The following is a 22,425-nucleotide window of genomic DNA, read 5'->3' as shown; positions in this document are numbered from 1 at the left end:
ACGTCAGTGCACACAGGAGAAAGTACTAGCAAAAAATATAAAAACTATAAAAACAGGTCAGAAAATAAATTAAGTATCAGGTCGGTATAAGTTTAAGATAAACTAAGTGTCGAGTACCAAGTGGGTTTACCGGTTGATGATGATAATACAGTATAATAATACAATGTAACCTAATAAGTAATAAGTGGAGGTGCATGTACTGTTGAGAGTAATAGAGGTATATAATATCAATAACAATAAATAAGAAAGACTAACATGGGAAAACTAATATTGCACGGGAGTAGTACACAGAATATTGCACAATTATTCAATTATTTACCTATGAAATGTAGCCTAGTGGACTGGAAGCAGTCGATAAAGTAGCATGAAATGGAAATACTCAAAGTAAAAGTACCTCAAAATTATATTTTAGTACAGTAGCGGTACTGGAGTAAATGTATTTAATTACTTTCACCCACTGGATTTAACAATCAACCCTCACGATTTAAAGCAGTGTTTCTACGTACATACAGTAGGTGGCGCTATCCAGCTTTTACGATGGTCTGCGATCCGCCAGTAAACACAAAAGAAGAAGAAGAAGAAGATGATGACGTTTGACGCTCAGTTACCGGAAGTACGCTCTTCTCGACGCTTGTTTCATCAGCCACGAGATTCCACCAACCTGCAGAAGAGTTTCACTTCAGTGTTTATAGGGCTGTATAAAAAAATAATGGGAGACGGTGTGACCGAGTACACAGCCAGACTGCAACAGCAGGTAAGCGGATAGTTTGTGTGTGTGTGTGTGTGGTGGTGGGGATGTAGCAAACGTTAGCTAGCAGGCTAAATATGTGTGTGACCACCGGTGTCAGTCGGACAAGTCAGCTAACGTTACACACCTGTCTCCAGAAGCCAACGCAGCACCAAACTTCATTTAAAAAAACTTTAAATTGAATGTGGCTCTGTTTGTCAGTAAACATAAAGAAACATCTGCTTTGTAGGTGATCACCACTCTCAAATTAATTTAATAACCCTTAACTACAGCAAAAAACACTTATTTTAGTAACAAATTAAACTTTGGCATTTGGTTTAACTATTATTCGTTAGGTCGTCGGCGAGTATCGGGGTGTGGCTGTCAAGAGTGATTTTTTTTTTATTATAGATGCAAAGCGTGGTGTCATGTCTCATTTTTGGTGCCGAATTTACCCGAACATCTTACGAATGTGCGACTATGTTGCGAGTGGAGAAAATATTAAATGAGCGGATTTTTAATTGAAGTCTTGTGCGAGTAAATTACTCTCCATAGATAACGCTTTGTACTACCGCTAAGTCACGTGTCAGTCAAATAAAACTGAAAGCTGCAGGCAAGCGATGCTTTACACGGTGTGGCGTTCACAGGTGACTGTTTACAGGTAATGAAAGTGTTATTTAGGGCCATCTAGTGGTCCTGAGCAGCATCCTGCGTGGTTCAACGTTTAGATATTACTAACATATATTGATATTATTAACTTATACTGATATTAGTTGCATTAACTAATTAATGCAACTAATGAATCTTTGTTGATTAATCCGTCTACTACTTAATCAATTAATCGGTTATCGTTTTTTTTCCAGAAATAGTGTAAAATGCACTTTACAATTTCCCAGAGCCTAAGTTGATAAAATATATTGGGGGAAAAACATAAAAACAGACTTTCTTGATTTCACGGCAGGGTTTGCAGTTCACACACATTTCAGGGACTCTTTGTTGTCGCTTTGTAATTTGATTGATTTTTTGCATCATGTGCTGACAATGGGGCAGCTTTCGGTTTCATTCTGATTCAGTGAGATTATAACTGCGCGTTTCCGGAGTAAAACATTGAAAGCACCCAGTGTTTCCCACACAAAGACTTTTCCTTAAGCCGCCTTGGTGTATATCTTGGTATATTTTTTTAAATTCTTATTGTTTCATCCGTCTGAGAGATTAACTAGTGGACCCCTCGCACGAGCTCTGCAGAGAAAGAGAGAAGAAGTTTGCCATCTAAAACAAGGTGAGCGGATTAAATTAAACACTAAGATAAGGTGGAGAATAAGCAGAATTAAAATGCTGAAATAGGGAAATGTATGAATGTATTACAGTTGTTGTTGTTATTGGCTCTGTTACTGACATTATTCTTCCTGTAGCTGTCATTCTTATTATTACTAATTTATTAATATTAACACTACAGTTACTATTCTACTTTATATAAAATAAACTAAAAAATTGTACGTGGTCTTTGCATTGTGCCTCCTCCTATCCCGCTCTCTCAAAACCTGCGGATGGCCGCCCCCCCTGAGTCTGGTTCTGCACGAGGTTTTTCCTGTTAAAGGAAGTTTTTCTTTGCCATTGTCCCCAAGTGCTCGCTCACGGTGGGATTTGTTGGGTCTCTGTAATTAATATAAAGAGTACGGTCTAGACCTGCTCTATAGGAAAAGCGCAATGAGATAACGTCTGTTATGAATTGGCACTATATAAATAAAACTGAATTCTTTCAAATATTATATGTATGATATTTTCAATAGACAGATATACCCTCGTTTGGGGTTGGTCTTATTTTGGGAAACTTTAGCAGTGATTGTCGGCCAGAGCGGTTTCTCCAGGAACAACCTGTTGCATCACAGGCCGACTGTAACATCTCAAAGACTGGGTTGGTCTTACACTGGAATAAGAGTATGTTGGTTAAATGTGTTCATCACCAACGGGAATCATGCATTAAAATGTGTGTTTGGATGTTTTTGTTCAGGAGAAGGAGATCCAGAGCCTCTCTGCAGAGATCGAGAGTCTAAAAAACCCACAGAGCCGGAGTCTTTCTCCTCGTCTCGAAGAGCTGCGGGAGGAAAACACCAAGTTGAAGTACCGCCTCAACATCCTAAAGAGGGTGAGTGACGCAGCAGGGGGCGCTCTCTCGCTCTGAAGACGGGTACAGCTGTGCTCCAGCTGCCGCTGACGGCTTTGACGTGAAAGATAAAGCTTTAGAAAAGAGGTCAGAGCCGTTTACCGATCTGAAGCTGCGGCTGTTAGTTAGTTAGTTCAGCAGTTGAAAAGTTGGGCGATGATTTACGTTAAACTCTGAGACAACCTGCCCGAAAACACAGTGCCAAAAGGTTTTTGTAAACTAAGAATGTTTCAGTTTGCTCTCTCTAGCCTGTAGTAGTGTTGATTGTATAAATGTTGGTGTATTTTACTATACAGAGCAACTATAGTTCCATAAAACAATACTCAACAACGGTTAAAATGGCAATATTTTGCACAAAAAAACCCCTAGAAGTTTTAGGAAAAACATATAAAAAAATTGCTTTTTTAATGGTGAAATTTCACAAACAAAACGTGTTTGGGAAAAATTATTCAGATAAAACAAGATCAGTGTGTTAGAATGTGGAAATTTTGCTCAACCCCCCCCCCCCAAAAAAAAAAAAAACCCAACAACAATATTCTGACAATTTAACACAATCTGTGTCCTGTTTTATCCCAATTTTTGTGTAATGGATAATCGCTTGTTGTGAAAACTGAGCCAAAACTATCATTAAATACTGTAATACTACAAACTAGAGAGTTTCAATGTGCAAAAGACTTAACGGACAACTCCCACTAGCAAAAGTGTAAAGGTCACCGAGTCAATGCAACATGCGTCACAACTGGTGTGCAGCATTGCAACATAACTAACTACTTCACCACCAAAGGAAAAACAAACGCTTTTTCTTTCAGCTTCATTACTGGCAAAATGTGGCAAAGCATTGAGTCTTTTCCAGGGAAATTGTGGTTCACTGTGGTTATATGCTTTCCAGCACCACGGTATTACTGTAGCTTACCGTATTTTAGATGATTTCTGTGAACTTTATAGTGACTGAAATATCCAAGGTACAAGGTAGATTTATTTATCATTTTACAGCGCAGGGCTGTATAACCAGATTAAGTTGTTGTTCCCTTTATGCTTCCACATCCGCTGGATGTTATCACAGAGCACTTTCCGGTGTCTTAAATTCCAACAAAGTTTGTGGTCGACGCAGAAAAAGTAAACTGATGCAATAATGAACAGTCACGATCATCATTGTGTCTTGTATGAATGTAAGTTTTATTGTAGCGTGAAGTCAGACTACATCACAGCATATTCAGTAAATAATATGAAAGTTTTCCTCGTTTCTATTCGTATATCCTTTTGCGGAGACAACCACCACAGACTTTTTTTATTTTATTTTATTTTTAATGAGAATTAGTTACTGTTTGACAGCATTGTTTGATGATGGCCATTTTATTTCCAAGCGCAGCAATGATTTATGTTTTGTGATAGTGTTCATTTTGTGTTCTTTGTGACATTCTGAGGTCAAAATTAGGAGTACAGCCTTTTGTTTTGCAAATTGAAACTCTGTCGTCGACATTGAGTCAAAGCAATTGTTTTATTATTATTATTATTATTATTATTATTGTTATTATTGTATTTTCCTCTGCTTCCTCCTCATGTATCATCATTATGTTTACGCTGGTGAAGCTGATGTGCTGTGTGTCCTCAGACCATGCAAGAGGAGAGGACTCGCTCCAGTAAATCCATGATGAACATCAACGAGCGGCTCCAGGAGATTTTCGGCGAGGCCATCCGGGCTTCCTGCCCCGAGCTGGACAGCCCTCCACTGGCCGTCGCGACCAGCCAGCAGGCCAAGTTTGGAGACTACCAGTGCAACAGTGCCATGGCCATGGCCCAGGTTAGACCGCCAAGTCCGTCTGTGTGTGCATCATAGAAAAATACTCTTTAACTGGGGTTAAATGAAAGTTTCCGTGAGTCCACAGATCCTGAAGTTGTATAAAAGTCTTGAATTTAGTTAAATTGCAAACCTTGATTTTTCCTGAACACTGTTAAATAAAACAACCTTCAATGAAAGGGAGGTTATAAAAAATTAGTTTTTTTAAGTCCAAAGCCTTTTCTTAACAGTATTAAAAAGAAAAGACGTGGACTTAATATCCCATTTTGAACAACATTGAAGTTTTTTAGTGATCTGATTCTATTTAGAGGCTTTTCATTGTGACAGTGCAGTGTTTAATGTTCTGTGGTGGCCAGCTGCTGAATCAGCACAACCACCGCAGGTTTCATCATCTGTGAAAATTCAATACATCAAATTTTGAAATATCACTTGTCAAAGAAATTACTACACACACACACACTGTTTAGCTGTTTGGAGATCAGCAGTGAGGTGCTGGTGTTCGCTGCCTGGCAGGTCAGATACTGGTGCTGGTCGAATCAGTTCGTTTAACACGTTGAACTGTCTCTGACTGCTGCAGATGCTGAAGGCAAAGGGAATGAAAGTCAACCCGCGGGAAATCTCAGAGAAGATCATCCAGAACCTTCCAGACAACGAACTCATCGAGAAAACTGAAATCGCAGGACCAGGTACAGGCGATACATATCTGACAGATTCACCGTAATGACTTTTCTTCGATGTTGGGAAACTTTTGGACGCAGCATCGAACAGAGATTTCCTAGCCGTCTTTTCCTCGCTGCTTCCTGCTCTTTTGTGTTATTGCATACATATTTTAAAGTTTCAGAAATATTACAATACAATATTCAGGGGATGCAGACCACAATAGAAACTCAGTAAAGAAATAAAAAATAAAACGAAATGAAATAAAAATACAGAGTTTACGTACAAAATAATTCATCAAAACAATAAAGTTTTATTTTTCATGGACTAAATAGACTATTCTAAGTTTTAGGCCTATAATAGTACGTCAAACTTGTTTGGATTTTTATAGTAATATATCACAAGTTAAAAAAAAAAAGCTCAATTTTATTAGATAAAAACCTTATTCATGTCAATAAGTTCATTAACATTCTTGAAAAGGATGATTAACAATTTGTCTCTAACAGCTTTGCAGAAATGCACAACTTGACAGTTTTTCAGCATAAACTTCCAGGTTTGCGAAGTACATAAACGTCCTGAATTATTAATTTAAGCTCTTCAGATAATCAGTCAGCAGATGTGTTAAAGTGGCCGTATTATGCTCAGGTTCATCATTTTATTTTGGGGTTGTACCAGAACAGGTTGACATGGTTTCATTTTCATAAAACGCCATATTTTTGCTCACACTGCACATCGCTGCAGCACCTCTTCATCTCGAACGCTCTGTTTTAGCTCCCGAGTGAGGCGTCGCACTTCTATTCGATCTTTTGTTGGGAGCTGCACGTGCGCAGTACCGAGGTAAAGGACTACTGGCCAATCAGAGGCAGAGTAGGGCGGGTCCTGACGAGCCGCTGCAGCCGGTAACTATGGCTTCGGTTCAGCCGTACAACCCGAAGCAGCTTCACAGCCGAGACGGGAGCGAGACGCTTCAGAGTGCAAAGTTATTCATTTGTAACTAGTTTATCTTTCATAGGTAACGTTTTAACGTTTTCACGGTAACAGCTTTATGCCCACTGGCTGCCTGGAGGGCGTCTAACGTTATTTTTAATTTCGTATTTAGGTGGACTTGTGGAAACTGCTCAGTTCGTGCATCACGACGCGTGTTACACAGCGATGTAGACGCGTTACGGAAGTAAAGGCTGGACTGCAGTCGGGCTGTTTTCAGGCAGATCAGGAGCTTCCTGTGGGAGAGGCTGACGCCCTTTGGGGTGGACGTTGGGTTTTTTCACTCTGCAAACCTCTTACATGCACAAAAAAGATAAATAACACAATAAAGGCAAGGGGAAAAGGCCAGAAAGCATAATATGACCACTTTAATGTGAGATGGACCAGAGTCCTTACTGAAGCATCTCCAGTATTTGCCTGCGTTCTCACACCAGTATCTGCTGTGGTTCAGTCTCATCGTCCCATGTGACATCTTTTGTGTCTTCAGGGTTCATCAACATCCACCTGAAGAAGACGTTTGTGTCCAAACTGTTGAGCAACCTGCTGATCAACGGAGTGCAGCCCCCCCCACTGGCCACCAGGAAGAAGGTTCGTCACACTCCCACATGTAGCACGACGCATATGCAGATATTTTTAACAGCTTCACATCATGAGAAGTGAGATCAGCTCTCGGTGTGTTTTTGTTTTTGTTGCCAGATGGGTTTGATTCTTACTATAGAGGCGGTGGTGTGGAATGTGTCACACTGGTTTAATAAAATACTCAGACATGCTGTGAGCTGCTTCTCACCTGCTGCACCAGTTGTCTTACACCGTATCCCTAACCCAGTTTCCATGCAAACATAGTGCAAACCTTTGCCGAATTTCCAGAAAATCAGCAAAAGAAAATGTGAATTAATGTGCACCCACTATTCTTATGTGAATATTAGGAGTTGGTGCGTCAAGAGAAACAGTTGGGGGAGCTAATTCTCCAGTCAGTGCCATTAAACCATCGCAGAATAAGACATAATCAGACGATGTAATTAGGAGCTCCAGTTGAAGCTCAAACGATGGAAAACCATGTAGAAAACACGATGGACATATAACATTTCTGTTAGTTTCATGTATTAATGTATCCACACAGATCTGATGCGTTAGTCGCTTCAGTGGACGTTTAAGTCACATGCTTCATGTACGTCATGACTTTAATTTGCTTAGTCTGTTTCCATTGCACTTTTTGGCCACTAGGGTTTTTATATGTGCAAATTGAAAACGCACACACAAACGGGTGGAGTCACTGCCTCGTGTCTGCCGGGTCAGACCATTATCAGACTGATATGGCGAAGTCTGATCCTAATAAATAAAACTTGAGACTATACATCATGTACAAAGTTAAAATAGAAAAGGACAGTTTAATAGATCGGGAGAGAACAGTTTTAGAGGTGAATTGTAAACTTCTGTTTTTTGTCAGTATTCAGTTCATTTACATTAGACTTTTTTTTCCTTTTTGATTTTCTCCAAGGAGGAAATATTGTCAGACATTCACAGATGGCAGTAATAATGACAATAATAGCAACATATTTTATGAGTATAGATAAATAGAAAAAGAACATATTAGATGCATGTAAAATAGTGATATAATCTGAGTTTAATCTTAAGCCGCTAACCTTAGTCACACATTTTAGTTAAGAATGACAAATTTAGAACATTTAAATGTAACGGAACCATCCTGGTGAAGTTTGATTGGGTTTTAGGTCTCTCAGGGTTTTATTTATTGTTATTTATTGTTTACTTATTATTAGTTGTACCGTTTGTTGTGTGTGTTGCTCAGGTGGTGGTGGATTTCTCCTCTCCCAACATTGCCAAAGAGATGCACGTGGGCCACCTGCGCTCCACCATCATCGGCGAGAGCACGTGCCGGCTGTTTGAGTTTCTGGGCTATGACGTCCTCAGGTCAGTTCAGTCGCTGTCCACAAAACCCGCTGCATCCGAAACATGAACACATGTCGAGTCAGTTTTATTTATACAGCCCAATATCACAAATCCCAGTTTGCCTCAAGGGGCTTTACCCTCTGTCCTGAGACCCTCAATAGATGTTGTGTGTACAGAATAGATTCACAACAGAAAGTCATGCATGACAATATACAATTATGATGACAAAATGTCATGATCACACACTGCTAAGCTCTCAAACTTAGCTCACAGATATTAAAAAAGGGCTTTTAGTTTGTCCAACTGAGAAGGAACAGGAGCCATTAATATCCCTGTGAGGCAGAAATGTTCATTACACACCAGGAAACTAAATTGTTGCATGGATGAAAAATGGAGAGACATGTTTTCTATTCTGCAAAAAAAAGGGTGCAGTTTGTCCTAAAGGTAACACCAGATGATGCTGACTGTATGCATGTTAACAATTAGCTTGTAGCATGTAACGTTCATACATTTATCATGCTAACACTTGAGTGAGAGATCATGAATATCCACAGTAATTTCTGTGGAAATCAGTTTTCGAGATTCCTTAACTTATTTTGGATGTTGAAGGTGAACTTTTGACGTGATGGTGGTGTTAGAGGATTAGTCAGGTGGGTAACATTGGGAGACCCTAAATATCCAAATCACGACAATCTGGCTGTTTTTTGAGATATCTTGCTCAGGACCAAAGTTTGGGTAGATGAATGGACTGACAGGGATCTTCATAATTTAGTCTTGCTTCTAGAAGGGTAAAAATTCAGAACTACTCATGTAGAAAGCAAAACAAGTCTCTGGTATTTTGTCAGTTTTTGACTCTGCACATGTTGTTTTCAGGTTGAACCATGTGGGAGACTGGGGGACGCAGTTTGGGATGCTGATTGCCCACCTGCAGGATCAATTCCCAGACTACCTAACCGTCTCCCCGCCCATCTCTGACCTGCAGGCCTTCTACAAAGTCAGTTATAACTCCATCTGTTTTCCACTGCTGCTCACTGTCTGAATCCACAGAGATCCACAGGAAATGTTGGCCAAGTGTCTGAAATGACACATGACAAAGGACTTTAACTTAAAGTACTAGTAACTCACAGCCACAGTCTCATATTAGGTTTAATACTAGTTAGCTGTATGTTTCAACTTTTGAAACCGAAGGAGAAAAAAGGGAACTAAAAGAATCAGTTTTAGGTGCTTTTGTTAATAAATACTGCAATTTTACTATTGTTGTCTTCTGGTAGCACGTCACCTGTGTATTTGACTGTTTAGTTTACTTTTGTGTACTGGAAATAGTTTGATAAATAAAGTAAATGAACAATGAAAGATAAACAGGTGATGGAAGAGTATTCTGTGGAGCATTATGTGCCTGCAGTGTAGCACTTGTATAGCACACTTTGCATGTGTATATTGTGTGAATACTGTATATGTATAAATGCAGAACATTATCTGTTCTGTCTGCTGTCGTCTTCCCTCATTTCTCTCCACACCTCATTTACTTGGTACATCACCCACCCTGCTCTTTTTGGTCTTCTGCGCTCTCATTTCTTTTCCTCCTCCTCCTCCTCTTCCCTCAACCAGGAGTCGAAGAAGCGTTTTGACGACGAGGAGGACTTTAAGAAGCGAGCGTATCAGTGTGTTGTCAAATTGCAGAGCAAAGATCCCGACTTCATTAAAGCCTGGAACCTCATCTGTGATGTTTCCCGGAAAGGTAAACTGCCCAATAATTTATCTGGAAAAAACAAAATAATCCTCCCTAAAACACAAAGCTATAGTGTCAGTACACTTTGCATTTGTGGCTCTGCTTTGTAGTTTGATCATTTTTCTTTTGACATCACGTAGATATTTCCTGCAGATCCAGGGTAAGTAAAGAAAATACACTTTGTGCATCATGCAGTGCAGCTACTGAACTGTTTTGACATATTTTGAGTTAAGGTGTGAAATCCTCACATTATCTTGACTGGGTTAACTCTTCTGTTGTTACTATGACGACGTTGCCTTTTCCACCTTTACAACGTACAACTGAATTTGGTGGCTTTTGGCACATTTTTGAAAGGTTGTTGAAAAGCATTCTGGGTAATGTAATCAATGTGTAATGAAGTTGAATGCAACAAGGCAGGGTGAGGTACAATGGGTTCATTACAGAGGGGAATAAAACCACTACCTAAATAAACTTTTGTAACTTTACATTTTGTCAGTTTGTGTTCATTCAGATGTTCTAGCTTTGTTTTCTAGTTTTATTTATTTTTTTAAATTGGTCTTAAAACTAATACTTAGCGATTGTGTGTGTTTCAGAGTTTCAGAGGGTTTACGACTGCCTGGACATCACGCTCATCGAGAGAGGAGAGTCGTACTACCAGGACATGATGACAAAGGTGGTGAAAGAGTTCGAGGAGAAAGGTCAGTGTGCAGCAGGTCAAAGTTCACAGGAAACCTTCATTTTGTTTCCATTATGATGCATTTTTGATCCACTTTTAATATGAAACCGCTCTGTTTGTGGGTCTCAATTTGAGGCTTTGTTAAATCATTTTTGCACCAATAATACAAATCCTCAACATTCAATAGTGTTGTCATTCTTTCAAATTGTAGTTTGCTGTTGCCTGGTGTGACCACCAGGGGGCAATATTGCCTCATAAATGTCCTCTTTTAAAAAATCCCTTCCTGTTTTTTTTTTTTTAATATTTTTATTTTTTTCTTCTCATTTTTGGGTTGTCTAACTTCTTCCTTTTTACCTTCAATTCCCTCTTCTGCAGCACTTCTCCATTTCACTCATTATCTCCTCTTTCTCTTTTTTCCTTCCAATCATACCAATGTTATTACTCTCTGTCTTAAATCCATCATTTTTCTAATTTTCCTTTCCCACCTCCCCTGTGTACCCCCTCCTCACTTATCCATCTATCTTTCCTCTCTCTTCAGGCTTAATGCAGCTGGACGAAGGACGTAAGATCGTCTTTGTCCCAGGTGAGTCCATCCCCCTCACCATTGTCAAGTCGGACGGCGGCTACACCTACGACACGTCGGACCTCGCAGCCCTGCACCATCGACTTTTCGAAGAGAAAGCAGACATCATCATCTACATCGTAGACAGTGGACAGGTGGGTGGAGAGAGAGAGGATACGGAAACTTGGATGGAGAGTGTAGAAATATATAAGACAAAAAAAGAAAACGAATAAACCTGGAAAGGAAAATGGTAAACAGAGGGGAAAAACTCAAATCTAAACTATCCAATAGGGAGCAGAGGGACCATTTGTTTCACAGCTGTTTCTGGCCCGTTAGTCCTGAACTAAGCTTTATTGTTCTGCAACTCCTGTTCCTCAGGGGTGAAGGAGGAGAAAATCTACTTCATATAGTACAGTGTTTGAGGAATAAAATGTAGAACGTTTTTTCAGAAAAACATTACCTTTGATCTAGTAAGACTATAGATGAAGCATCGTCTGGTTTCCTGCAGCCACAAACACGCCCCTCTGTAGATTTAATGTTGTCTTTTTTTCTTGTGAGGTATAAATATTTGTGACATCCAGGCTTCTACTTAGAATTCATCACTTATATTAATCTTTCTAAAAATCATCATTTGGTTCTTCCTACAAGCTGAAAACTATCAGATGGATTTCCATGACATGTGGTTCAGACATTCCTGTCCTCCTGGATGAATTGTAATCATGTTGGCTTTTCTTGTAGCGCCATCATCAGGTCAAATTTATAATTTGTCCAATACTTAATGACCAAATACCTGCAAAACTAATGGCATTCCCATCAGCCTCAGCTATACATAGTGTTTAGTGCTAATTAGCAAATGTTAACATGCTAAAGCGGTGAACATGGTAAACATTATACTGGCTAATAATCCGTGTGTTAGCACTGTCATTGTAAGCATGTTAATGTTAGCATTTAGCTCAAAGCACCAATGTGTGTACGTACAACAGCTTGCATGACTGTAGACTCTTGTCCTGAAAGTTGCCGCATCGGGCTTCAAAGTCTCGGAAATGGACACCGACGTGGTCAGCGGACAGAACAGCTTTTCAGGATTCAGTTTTGTTCCAGGAAGCAGTGACTTGTAGGAAGTCTTTATCTGGAAAGTATAACATGACATTTATGTTGTATTACACTGAGTTTGTGTGTGTGTGTGTTTTCTCTTTTAGTCCACACACTTCCAGGTGGTGTTTGCTGCGGCACAGATGATTGGCTGGTATGACCCCAAGGTGACCCGGGTGGAGCATGCTGGCTTTGGAGTGGTGCTGGGGGAAGACAAGTGAGTTTAAAACGCACAGAGCAGTTTGTTTTCTGTCAGTGCTGCAAACATGTTTCTGCTTCTCAAAACGAGAAGTCCTCTCCAGAATTTCTACTCTTAAACAACTGATAACAAGGTCTGTGGGTTTTGTCAGCTATCACTTAGATTGAATATGGGATCTCTTCACAGCTAGTATGGACAGGAGGAACGATTTCAGTGACAATAAGTCTTTCAGTGTACCTTAGACATGTGGGTATTGGTTTAAGACAGACTTATGTTAAAATCTCACATTGCAATATCTCTGTCTCATCAAGCTCCCAACGGTCTGGAAAAATGTTCATTAAAAACAAAAACGTTTGGAAATCCTGAGGCATCCTTTTGACTGTAAGTTTGTAACTTCCTGACTCTGGTTGATGTGAATCTTCTTATCAACCTCTCGGCAAGAAAGCGAATAAGCTTATTTCCCAGATTGTCCCAAAATAAAGCCTGCTTTTTGGAATTTAAAGGACATAACACACATTCTTTTACATTAATCCACAACTCAGTATGTTAAGACTGGTGGATATTAAAGGGTAAATATAGAGGCTCTGTGGCAGTAGAAGGCCCGACCCTGACAGTGCTGAAGGACTGAGTGTTGTAGCTGCATACAGACTAATAACAGTTTAACATGAACCCAAATCACCGTCATCAGAGCAGCAACAAAGACGAGCAGCTCCTCTGAAGAATGAGACTTCTCCACCACCTATAATCATCTGGATGTCCTTCACTGTATCTTTATCACCACTGCTTCATGTTTTTATTGCATTTATTATCTCGCATAAAAACAGAACTTTATTACACGACTGCATTGACAAATAAAAAAGGGGAACAGTTGCTGCTCCACAAACAGTACAGTCAGTGTTTGAACCACAGTTACACAAGGCTGCAACGCCGTTATTACTCAGCATGTGAGGAGCGGGAGGGAACAAACGTTCTGCAGTAGGCGGACAACAGTAATTAAAAGTTGCACAACAATAACATCAGGTCGAGTTTCAAAAATGCTTTCAGCTTCAACACAAAATAAAAAATGTTGTGAGATCAGTTTGTGATGCATCGCTGAGACCGACTGATGATTTCTGGGGAAGCTGCTGCGGTCAGTGCACAGATGAGTTCCTGCAGAAAACAGTGTAGTTTTAACACATACCACACCACAAAAAATTAGTTTATGTGAGGGTTAATCCTCGAGAGTTGAGACTAGGACTGAAGTCATAAAAACGCAGACTTGAGATTTGACTTGAGACCTTAAAACGGAAAACCTTTCAAACGCAAAATCGTTCAAAAGCAAAAACGTTCCAAGAAACGTTTTCTAAAGAATAAAAATGAAATGAGTGTCAGGCAGAACTTGCAGAGCCACACATATATTTCATTATTAGACCTCTGCAGTAAAAGGACTTTGTTGTGTAAAAACAACAATTAACAACTTTGAAAGGAAAAATGATAAAATGCATTTTAATGTAAAGCATTCGTGTTCCTGAATCCCAGCAATTAACTTGTTAAAATGTTATAAAATAAGACACAAGTTGTAATAAACCAGAAGTATCCTTTAAAAACCACCGAGCATGGCTGACCACATAATTGGACTCTCCCTTGTTCTTGGTTCGGTCTGCATCATCATCATCATCATCATCACTTCTCATTCTTCTTAACCCCCCCATCTTCGTCTTCTTCTCCCCTTTGTCATTCTAATTTTTCTTCCCTTTTCCCCCTCTTCAGTCCTTGTTCTTGTCCTCGTCCTTCCTCCTCTTCTTCTCCTTTTCCTTCTCCACTTCACACTCTCAGTTAACGCATTTGTACTCACTGTGTGTATACAAGACATATCTTCCTCTGTGTATTATTTATTTCCTTTTGTAGTACGCGGTGATTACTGTGTGGCTGATAGGTAAGCAGGCTCTATAATTTGAACACTATCTGTCACTCTGTTGTTTTGTCCTAATCAATCGTCCAGAGAAGAGCTAAGCCCAGGCAGGAGGTTGACGTTGCGCTTCGCAGAGGCTATAACTAAGTGCTGCTAAACGCCCCACAGTAACCTGAGGGGGTGTAAATTGGCCCCACAATGTCTGCGCTACTCCAAACTCCATTAGAAATGTATCATGCTGTTTTCATAATCGCTCATCCAGACAATAAGGGCTTAACGCAGCCACGGGGGGAGCTGTTATAGCTGCAAGTAAACAGGGAAGAAAAGGGGGGTTATTAAATGTTTGGCTCATGTTCTGCTTGTAATGCTCATCTGATTTGCTTGATTGTACAAAATGTATCGCCCCCAGGCGTAGGCAGCAGAAGTAATCTAATAGTTTGTTGCCGTTATAATTATTGTTGTCAGAAAGTCTAACGCCAGTAACTGCTGGAAAGTTCTGTTTGGGGGTGTTGAGACGTCTGACCTCTTTCAGGCCAACCTGCTCACAGCACACAAACTCACCGCGCAGTCTGAGAAACTCTTCTTTTGTTTCCCAGATTGTATGTTGTTGGGATTGATGTGGTTTCCCGACTTATAGAGCTCACCAGTGACCACCTCCTCTCACTGAACTTTTGCCTGTTGTCTTTCTCGCACAGGAAAAAGTTTAAGACCCGGTCTGGAGACACCGTGAGACTGATGGACCTGCTGGAGGAGGGACTGAAGAGGTCCATGGACAAACTGAAAGAGAAGGGGAGAGACAAGGTGAGAAAGTCATCATTTCTTTAGAATCGAGGGCTGCTGATGGAGAGACCATCTCTGTCTTCGGTCTTCATCATTTTGATGTCAGAATTTGTCCCATGTCCTGCCAAGAATACCACTGATTTACAAGGGCAGAGTATATGATATGAAACCCATACCTTACACATGAGCGTTTACTTTTGAATATTTTTTTTTTTTTTTTTTTTTTTTTTTTTTTTTAAAGTTGCCCTCTGGTGTAGGACAGCTGTCTCATAAACAGAACGAGAAAGGTGACATTAATAAAAGGCAAAGACAAGATGAATGTAGGAGGGCGGAGTTGAGTGGGTTGAAAGTGAAGTTGGCACCAGACATTTTCTCTTACCTCTGGTGGTTTTTAGTCATGCAGACAGTTTTGCTTTTATTTTTTAAGATTTTTAAGATGTTAGTATCTGAGATTTCTGACTCCACCCCAATACAAAGGAAGTGAGTTTCATTTGTGGTGATCACAGAATTTCAACATCATAAAATCAACACTTCTTTTTCCAAGAACTGTTTTCCCGCTACTCTGGATAATCCACATTGGAACTACTTTAAGAAAAGTAGTTTCAAGTAGGCTACATGTGAAGTAAACGGGAAGTAAACAGCACTTGTCAAACATTAGAGGTTCGCCCTCCATAGCTAATGTTTTTAAAATTTGAATCCAAGGAGGTTTTATAAATGATGCCCCAAATCAGGTCTCTGAGGACCCCAGACTGAGCTGGTATTGGCTGAGTCAGATCAGCTAACCTCGTGCAAGCTTTAAAGGGAAGCTCTGCTGATTTTCGACCAGCATTACAATGTTATTAGTCTATGCAAATGAACAATGGTTAACCTCCCTCCATGTTGCCTCCGGCTGACTCTTTACGGCTCTAGAGCCGTTGTTCGAACTACAGATTGTCCTTCGGTATTTTTTGTATGCCGCCTCCACGGACAGTCGCATCGAGAGGGCCGCGGCTCCTCACCGCTCCCAAATCGAAACATCCTGTCCAAAATCAACTGGCTAGAACAACCGCTGGCAGAAGGCAACGCTCCTGTAGATATGGAAGAAAGCGATTTTAATAGTGTAATTTGGCGTGTCGCGATAACTGCTTTGTTGGGCGGTATATTGTCGCAGCAGTAATTGCGATAAACGATATTACTCGCTTGGATCCGCAGGGTTGCACTGCGCTCCTCATGTGAGTAAACAGGCTGACAAGCGCTCCGCGAGAAAACGCCATGCGGTCTATGCATGGTAACCGTGGAAACGACTTCTGTGCACTACTATATCCCTGCCTTTACAACAGTTTTTTTTCTTTGTAGCTTAGCTTCAGTTACAACTATACATAGCTTACCTGATAAATACAGTCTTGCGCCGATGCTCTGCCAATCGAAAGCCTTCCTGTTTGAGGCCTATATATTTCAGGGAACTCACGAACGGCAAGGATCAGTCTCTAGTCCATCGATTTGCACGTCGCACTGCACGGCGTGTAGAAGAAAGTTCAAGACAGTTCAACTCTGGCAGTGGGCGTGTGCATGAGACGAGCACGGCCGCGACAGTTTCACGGGATCGTGCCTGCTTGTCGCTACGCCTGTCAGCTTGCCCACGCCTCCCTACCTGCTCGCTCGCCTCTCATTGAAAATTAATTACTAGGCACGTCAATCGCCCCCTGTGTGAAAAGACCTTAATGCTGGAATCAGGCATTCGGGGCTACTTATATGAGCCAGATCACAGTGCGGAGGAGTTACGACGTATGGAGGAGGAAGAGGCCGCCACAGCCGAGAGTCCAGCAGAGCTGCCCTGTGCCGGGGACAAGTGGTGGTGCCGCTGTGGTGAATGTGCAGCAATGGGAACAGAAGTGGGGTCGCTGTGCTGTTACACCAAAGCTTTGGGCCACATGCGGACGGGGGGGGGGTGCTTAAGACGTACTTCAGGACCCCGAAAAGAAAAAAACCTCTGCGTGTAGTCAGAGGTTCAAGAAACGTATACCTCATACAGAGGCCAGTGCAGCTATGTTTTTACTCCTTCCAAAATCTAGTGTTGAGTTACTCTTTAAACATTTTAAATGGTCAGTAAAATCCTAAAATCAATTCTGAAACACACAAGCAGCCAGTGTAGAAATTCTAAGTCAGGTGTTTAGAAGAGAGAACAAACTACAACACTTTTGCGTCACTTTCTTTCCTACATAATTAGAAAAGGTGATTTCTTAGTTCTTAGGCTAGCTGAAAACTGTAGGGCTCTATGGATGGCAACATCAGTCATTCTGTCTCTCCAAGACTTCGGTCCCGAGTAAAACATCTTGACAAATATTCGACGAATTGCCGTTAAATTTAGTACAGGCATTTGTGTTTCCAGAAGGCTGAATCCTACTGACTTTGGTGATCCCTGGACCTTTCTTCATGCACCACCAACAGGATGAACAAGAGAACAAAAAGAGTTTTTCAGCACACACAGTCAGTGTAGTGGTAGTGAATGAAGAGTGAGTTATGTTTTATTTTGGCCTCTGAACTGCACATTGAAAAGATTTAAATTGGGAAACTTTTTTGAGAGGAAGAAAAAGTTAGAGGACAAAACAACAAAGACAAACATGACTGCAGCACCTCAGGAGGTGTGTTGTTGTTTTTAATGCTTTTACATGGCTGTGTTGACTATTTAACTCCTCATGAAAGCTTCCTGAGGTGGTGTGTTTCTGACCAGCTTACTGCTGGTTCATATTTAAGCATCCGTCTGCTTGGTTTATCTTAATTTTTCCTCAAAATAATTGATGCAACTTTATGGCAGAAACCCTGCTTGGTTACAGTCTGCTCAAATCATTTTTGACAGAATATTTCACATTATTTTAGCTTGTATTAGAATCATTTATAAAAGTATCAAAGTTGGATCTTTGATAAGCAGCCATTTAGTCAGAGGGATACAGTCCAGTGAGCAGCTCATTATTTCCGCTTTGAGTCGGCTTTCGATTCACCCTGAATGACAAGGCTTATTTTACAGTAATGGCCGTCTCACTCTACAGTAGCCATCAATTCTTCTCACTCTCATCCTGCACGAACCGAGCCAAACTCTGGCCCTTTCCAATCTCATCTGGAGACGACCACGGCTGAAATATGAAACGCCACCAGAAATGTTTCTTCTCATCTGCTGAGCTCTGAGGACACACTCACTGTGTGCGGTCTCTCTTGAACACACACTAGCTTTTATTCTTCTCTTCCTCCCGTCCATCCTTTCATCATGCTTGTCTTTTCTTCCTGTATTTTGTGTGAGCTTGAACCTCCCCATGTCTGCAGCCACACCGATGCTTTTTCTGTCTGTTTTTGTCTTTGATTGCTGAAAACATGTCTGACTCAGACAGACTAAACTGTTTGGAAACGGATAATACTCGTCAGTGGTCATCACCTGATTAGCCAATAGCACTGAATTTTTTATATATATATATAACACTTAAACAACAAATATTTTAACCTGATGGTGCTAGATGAAAGGTTAAGGCATCACTGAATCTTTAAGATTAATCTTGAGGGGGAACGTGGACGTCAGTACCGCATTTTATGTTCAGTCTGGACCAAAGCGGTGAAACCACAGACGATGCCATCCCTAGATCCTCACTGCTACTATAGCTAAAAAAAAAAAGTGTACTTTACATGCTGTATATTAATTAAAAGAACTCAGACGGTGAAGGCTCTTAAAAGTTTTTGATCACTCTATAGAATCAACTTTTTTACTTCCTTGAATTTAAAGTTTTGTTGCCGAGTCGAAGCAGCTGAAATTCCTTCCAGCCTGATGTCGTTTTTTCCCCTGACATTTAGCTTATGAAATCATCTGTGACATCCTTTTTGTAGTGTCTGAGGTTTCACTAGAGACGACTTGGTGAGTAAGCGTTGTATATTCTCAGCAGCGCCCTGACTCACTCTCCCAAATTACACAAAACCGCTGCTGCGATCCCCCTGCTACAACACGAGTTCTTCATCACTGGCTCCTTTGCAGCTCAACTGGACCTTGTTAAAAGAAGTGTATGTTTGTTGTTTAGGAATTCAAAGTGTTAGTTTTCCCCTCCTGACCTCTGATTGTTCCAGTTAGTCTCCGGATCCAACTGAGAAATCATCTGTTGACAAGCCTTTTCCTTCATCCCAAGGCTATCGCTAGCTGTTGTTTTCCCTTTACTTCACACAGCAAACTCTGACTTTTCTGTTCATTTGAGTGTATGCGTTCGCAGCTTCTGATGTTGAGGTGTTTGTATCTCAAATTAAACTTGCAGTGGGATAAAAATAAGGAAAAACAACAAAACTTGACCTGGTTAAGTATTATCTAGAGCACTTGGTGCAGCGTAAACAGTCAGTGACTTCCAGTTGAACTGCAATGATTTTAATGCTGAGAAGGTTGTGGGAAACCGGTGCCAACACAGTTTCCCTTCAGGCTCTTCTGGCCCGGTACTGTGCTCTCTGTCTGGGTCGGTGCCCACGTCTACCATCTGCTAACCCTGCTTCATTATAACAAACCCCAACCCTGGCCTCCGTGAACCTCAGCCTGCACAGCTGATGCTGCTGCTAAGATCTCTTTTCTCCAGTTGTGTTGTGTTATACCCCGTTCTGTTCTTTACTCCTGTCCTCATTTTGTTGGTTTCGTTTTTTGTGTGCTATACTTCTGTATCCTGTTATGTTCTGTCCTTTCCTCGCTTGTCCTGTTGTGTCACACTGTATCGTGACCTCTTAGGTCCTGTCCTTGTATGTCTGTTATGATCTGCCCTGTCCTGCTATGGCTTGTCGTTGGGGCTTTTAACTAGAGCTGCAACGATTAGTCGATTCTCAATATACATAGATTATCTCTATATCAGTGAGCCGCACTGTGTGACGTGTTCCTTCATTACCATGAACACACACTGTAGTTTAATCTGACTCAGCCCCACACACAGTCCTGCTGCCCCAAATACTCACCAGAGCACCGAATGTGGATTCATCCGCCTCTGAAAATAGTCCCCAACAAATGCACTATTGCACTACTACCTGTTAAGTGACTTTTGCTAAAATCTACAGTGTCCGGCTGTGTTAGGAAATTACTGAGCCTTTTTTGAAAATGAAACTATATTTGAGCTGAGAAGCACAGACAGGGTAGGGACGTCAAAGTAATGAGGCGTGCCAACATGTTGCTGGTTTTCGTCTTCTCATGGGATTTGTTGACTATAATCAAATTAATGCCAGCAATAGGTTTATTAAAGTTGGTCAAAGTCGGTCAACTAATTGATTAGAAGTGCTAGTCTCCACCATGTAATGTATTCTTTTCATGTTTTGTTTGGATTATCCTTTTTTATGTGCTGTCATTTCCTGTCATGCCATGTTCTTTCATGTCATATTATGTCTTTTACTCTTGTCCTGTCCTTAACTATTCTGTCCTTTTTTCTGTCCTGTTTATTCAAATTCTTTTATATAATAATATGTCATGTTATGACCCGTCCCTTTACTTCCTGTCATGTTGCTGTCTGTTATGCTCTGCTCCCTGTGGCATCAGACACGTCACACACAGATTCAAGGGAAGGCTATGACTTAATAAGTCAGTTTAATCTTTGCCTGAGGTTAATAAATTAGATTCATTATTTAGATTAAATTCAACTCACTGGTTTTACTGTTAGAAGCATAAGATGAAGTACTGCCTACAGTAATTACAAGCTGATAAAAGCTACAGTATAATCAGAATATTTAATGCCTTAAAGAGTGTTGGGGGAAAATGGTGATGGGAACGACAGTCAACTCCATACCTGTCTTTAATATGTCTCATTAAATGAAACTTCCCTGTGCTGAAATCATCTGTCTGCAGGTCCTGACCCCAGAGGAGCTGACCAAAGCCCAGAGGGCCGTCGCTTTTGGCTGCATTAAATACGCCGACCTCTCCCACAACCGCATCAATGACTACGTCTTCTCGTTTGACAAGATGCTGGATGACCGTGGCAACACAGCGGCGTACCTCCTCTACGCCTTCACCCGCATCAGGTGAGCGTTCACATTATAACTGAAATGTGAATTCTGCTTTCGCACTGTTGCAAAAGTTCGATTCTAAACTTCTGAAACATTCAGCTTTTACACCAAATATTTTTTGTTGCTCAGGTTCAATGTGGATTTAACCTTTTTTTTTTTTTTTTAAAAGCTAAAAGAAACATGGAAGCAGCCTGAATCCATGAACTGAAATATCGTCAAATCTGGTGTGTGGGAGTATTTCACAAAGGAGCAGACAAAGCTGAAACATGCACTTTGCTGCTTGATAGCATTGATCAATCTAAGAAGCTAAAATGTAAACACTACAGTAGCATAGTAAGACGTACTTGGAAAGCATTAGCATGGTAATCTAACTGAGTCAACATGGTAACGCGCTAAAATAACTTCGTCAGCAGTAGTTAACATGCATGTTAACGGGGATGTATGGATAATAAACTTTCAAGTCTTTTCTTTTTACGGTTTGCATGAATATGTTTTATTATTTTTATGTGTGAATGAATTGTTTGTATGTTTGCATGTTTGTTTTATGTCTGTAAACTTTCCACAAACTGCCCCTTGAGGGACAAATTAACTATTTTGAAATGTTTCAATATAGTTTCATGCTGGCCAGGACTAAGGGTCCTCGGTTAGCAGTTCATTTTTAGTCCTGGAAGACGCAGACAAAACTCAAAACAAAACTTGAAACGACTGGGGAAAGTTGGCAACTCCTTTCTTGTGGGCAATCACCTCCAACTGTTCACCACTGCCGTTCTTTTCAGTGTAGCTGCGTTCATACATATAATAATGACGACAGCCATTAAATAAAAGGTGTTGCCACAGTGTTCAATGAACATTGCAGCTTCATGGGCCTGCTAGCATAGGCTTTCAGTTTAGTTTTGTTTGGGAGGCTTTTGCCTTTTATTTAATAGGAACAGCTGAAAACAGACAGGAACTGTGGGGTAGAGAGGGGATGACATGCAGCAGGTTGGTTTTGAACCCGAGCTGCTGAGATAAAGACTCAGCCTTGTACATGGCATGTGCGCTCTACCACGTGAGATACTGGGGCGCCCCTTTTAGCCCTGTTTTTTAATAATTTTTTTTTTGCTGTGGTATCGTAGTAGCTCTGGCGTTTGAGGCATTTGGTTATTGAAGTTAAAACTTTGAAATGTGAAACTGAGGCTTCGATTGGGTGCAAATAGTGATTGATTAGTTCACATTTGGGTTCAGGCTGTCTTGTAATCTGTTAATATAGTAACACAAAATGCTTGATGCTGCTGAGTAATAT

At 40.7% G+C, this 22,425-nt stretch overlaps 1 protein-coding gene across 2 annotated transcripts in view; it reads left to right on the top strand.

Annotated features, from left to right (window-relative positions):
• Positions 1-596: 596 nt before the first annotated feature.
• rars1 (arginyl-tRNA synthetase 1) overlaps positions 597-22,425 on the top strand; it is a 28,300-nt gene continuing 6,471 nt past the window's right edge. The window contains exons 1-14 of one of the 2 annotated variants that reach the window (XM_044222817.1): positions 605-754; positions 1,939-2,006; positions 2,739-2,873; positions 4,504-4,692; positions 5,267-5,375; positions 6,818-6,918; positions 8,138-8,259; positions 9,112-9,232; positions 9,847-9,976; positions 10,561-10,665; positions 11,182-11,360; positions 12,405-12,514; positions 15,083-15,188; positions 20,986-21,158. In XM_044222817.1, coding sequence (XP_044078752.1) covers positions 4,507-4,692; positions 5,267-5,375; positions 6,818-6,918; positions 8,138-8,259; positions 9,112-9,232; positions 9,847-9,976; positions 10,561-10,665; positions 11,182-11,360; positions 12,405-12,514; positions 15,083-15,188; positions 20,986-21,158 — 1,442 coding nt within the window. In that variant the 5' untranslated portion in view covers positions 605-754; positions 1,939-2,006; positions 2,739-2,873; positions 4,504-4,506. Of the gene's footprint in view, positions 755-1,938; positions 2,007-2,738; positions 2,874-4,503; positions 4,693-5,266; positions 5,376-6,817; positions 6,919-8,137; positions 8,260-9,111; positions 9,233-9,846; positions 9,977-10,560; positions 10,666-11,181; positions 11,361-12,404; positions 12,515-15,082; positions 15,189-20,985; positions 21,159-22,425 lie in introns of both variants that reach the window. The other variant, XM_044222816.1, reaches the window with a different exon arrangement.

Source organism: Siniperca chuatsi, linkage group LG14 (genome assembly GCF_020085105.1).
Source record: "Siniperca chuatsi isolate FFG_IHB_CAS linkage group LG14, ASM2008510v1, whole genome shotgun sequence".
NCBI lineage: Eukaryota > Metazoa > Chordata > Actinopteri > Centrarchiformes > Sinipercidae > Siniperca > Siniperca chuatsi.
This window is presented reverse-complemented; position numbering and strand designations above follow the sequence as displayed.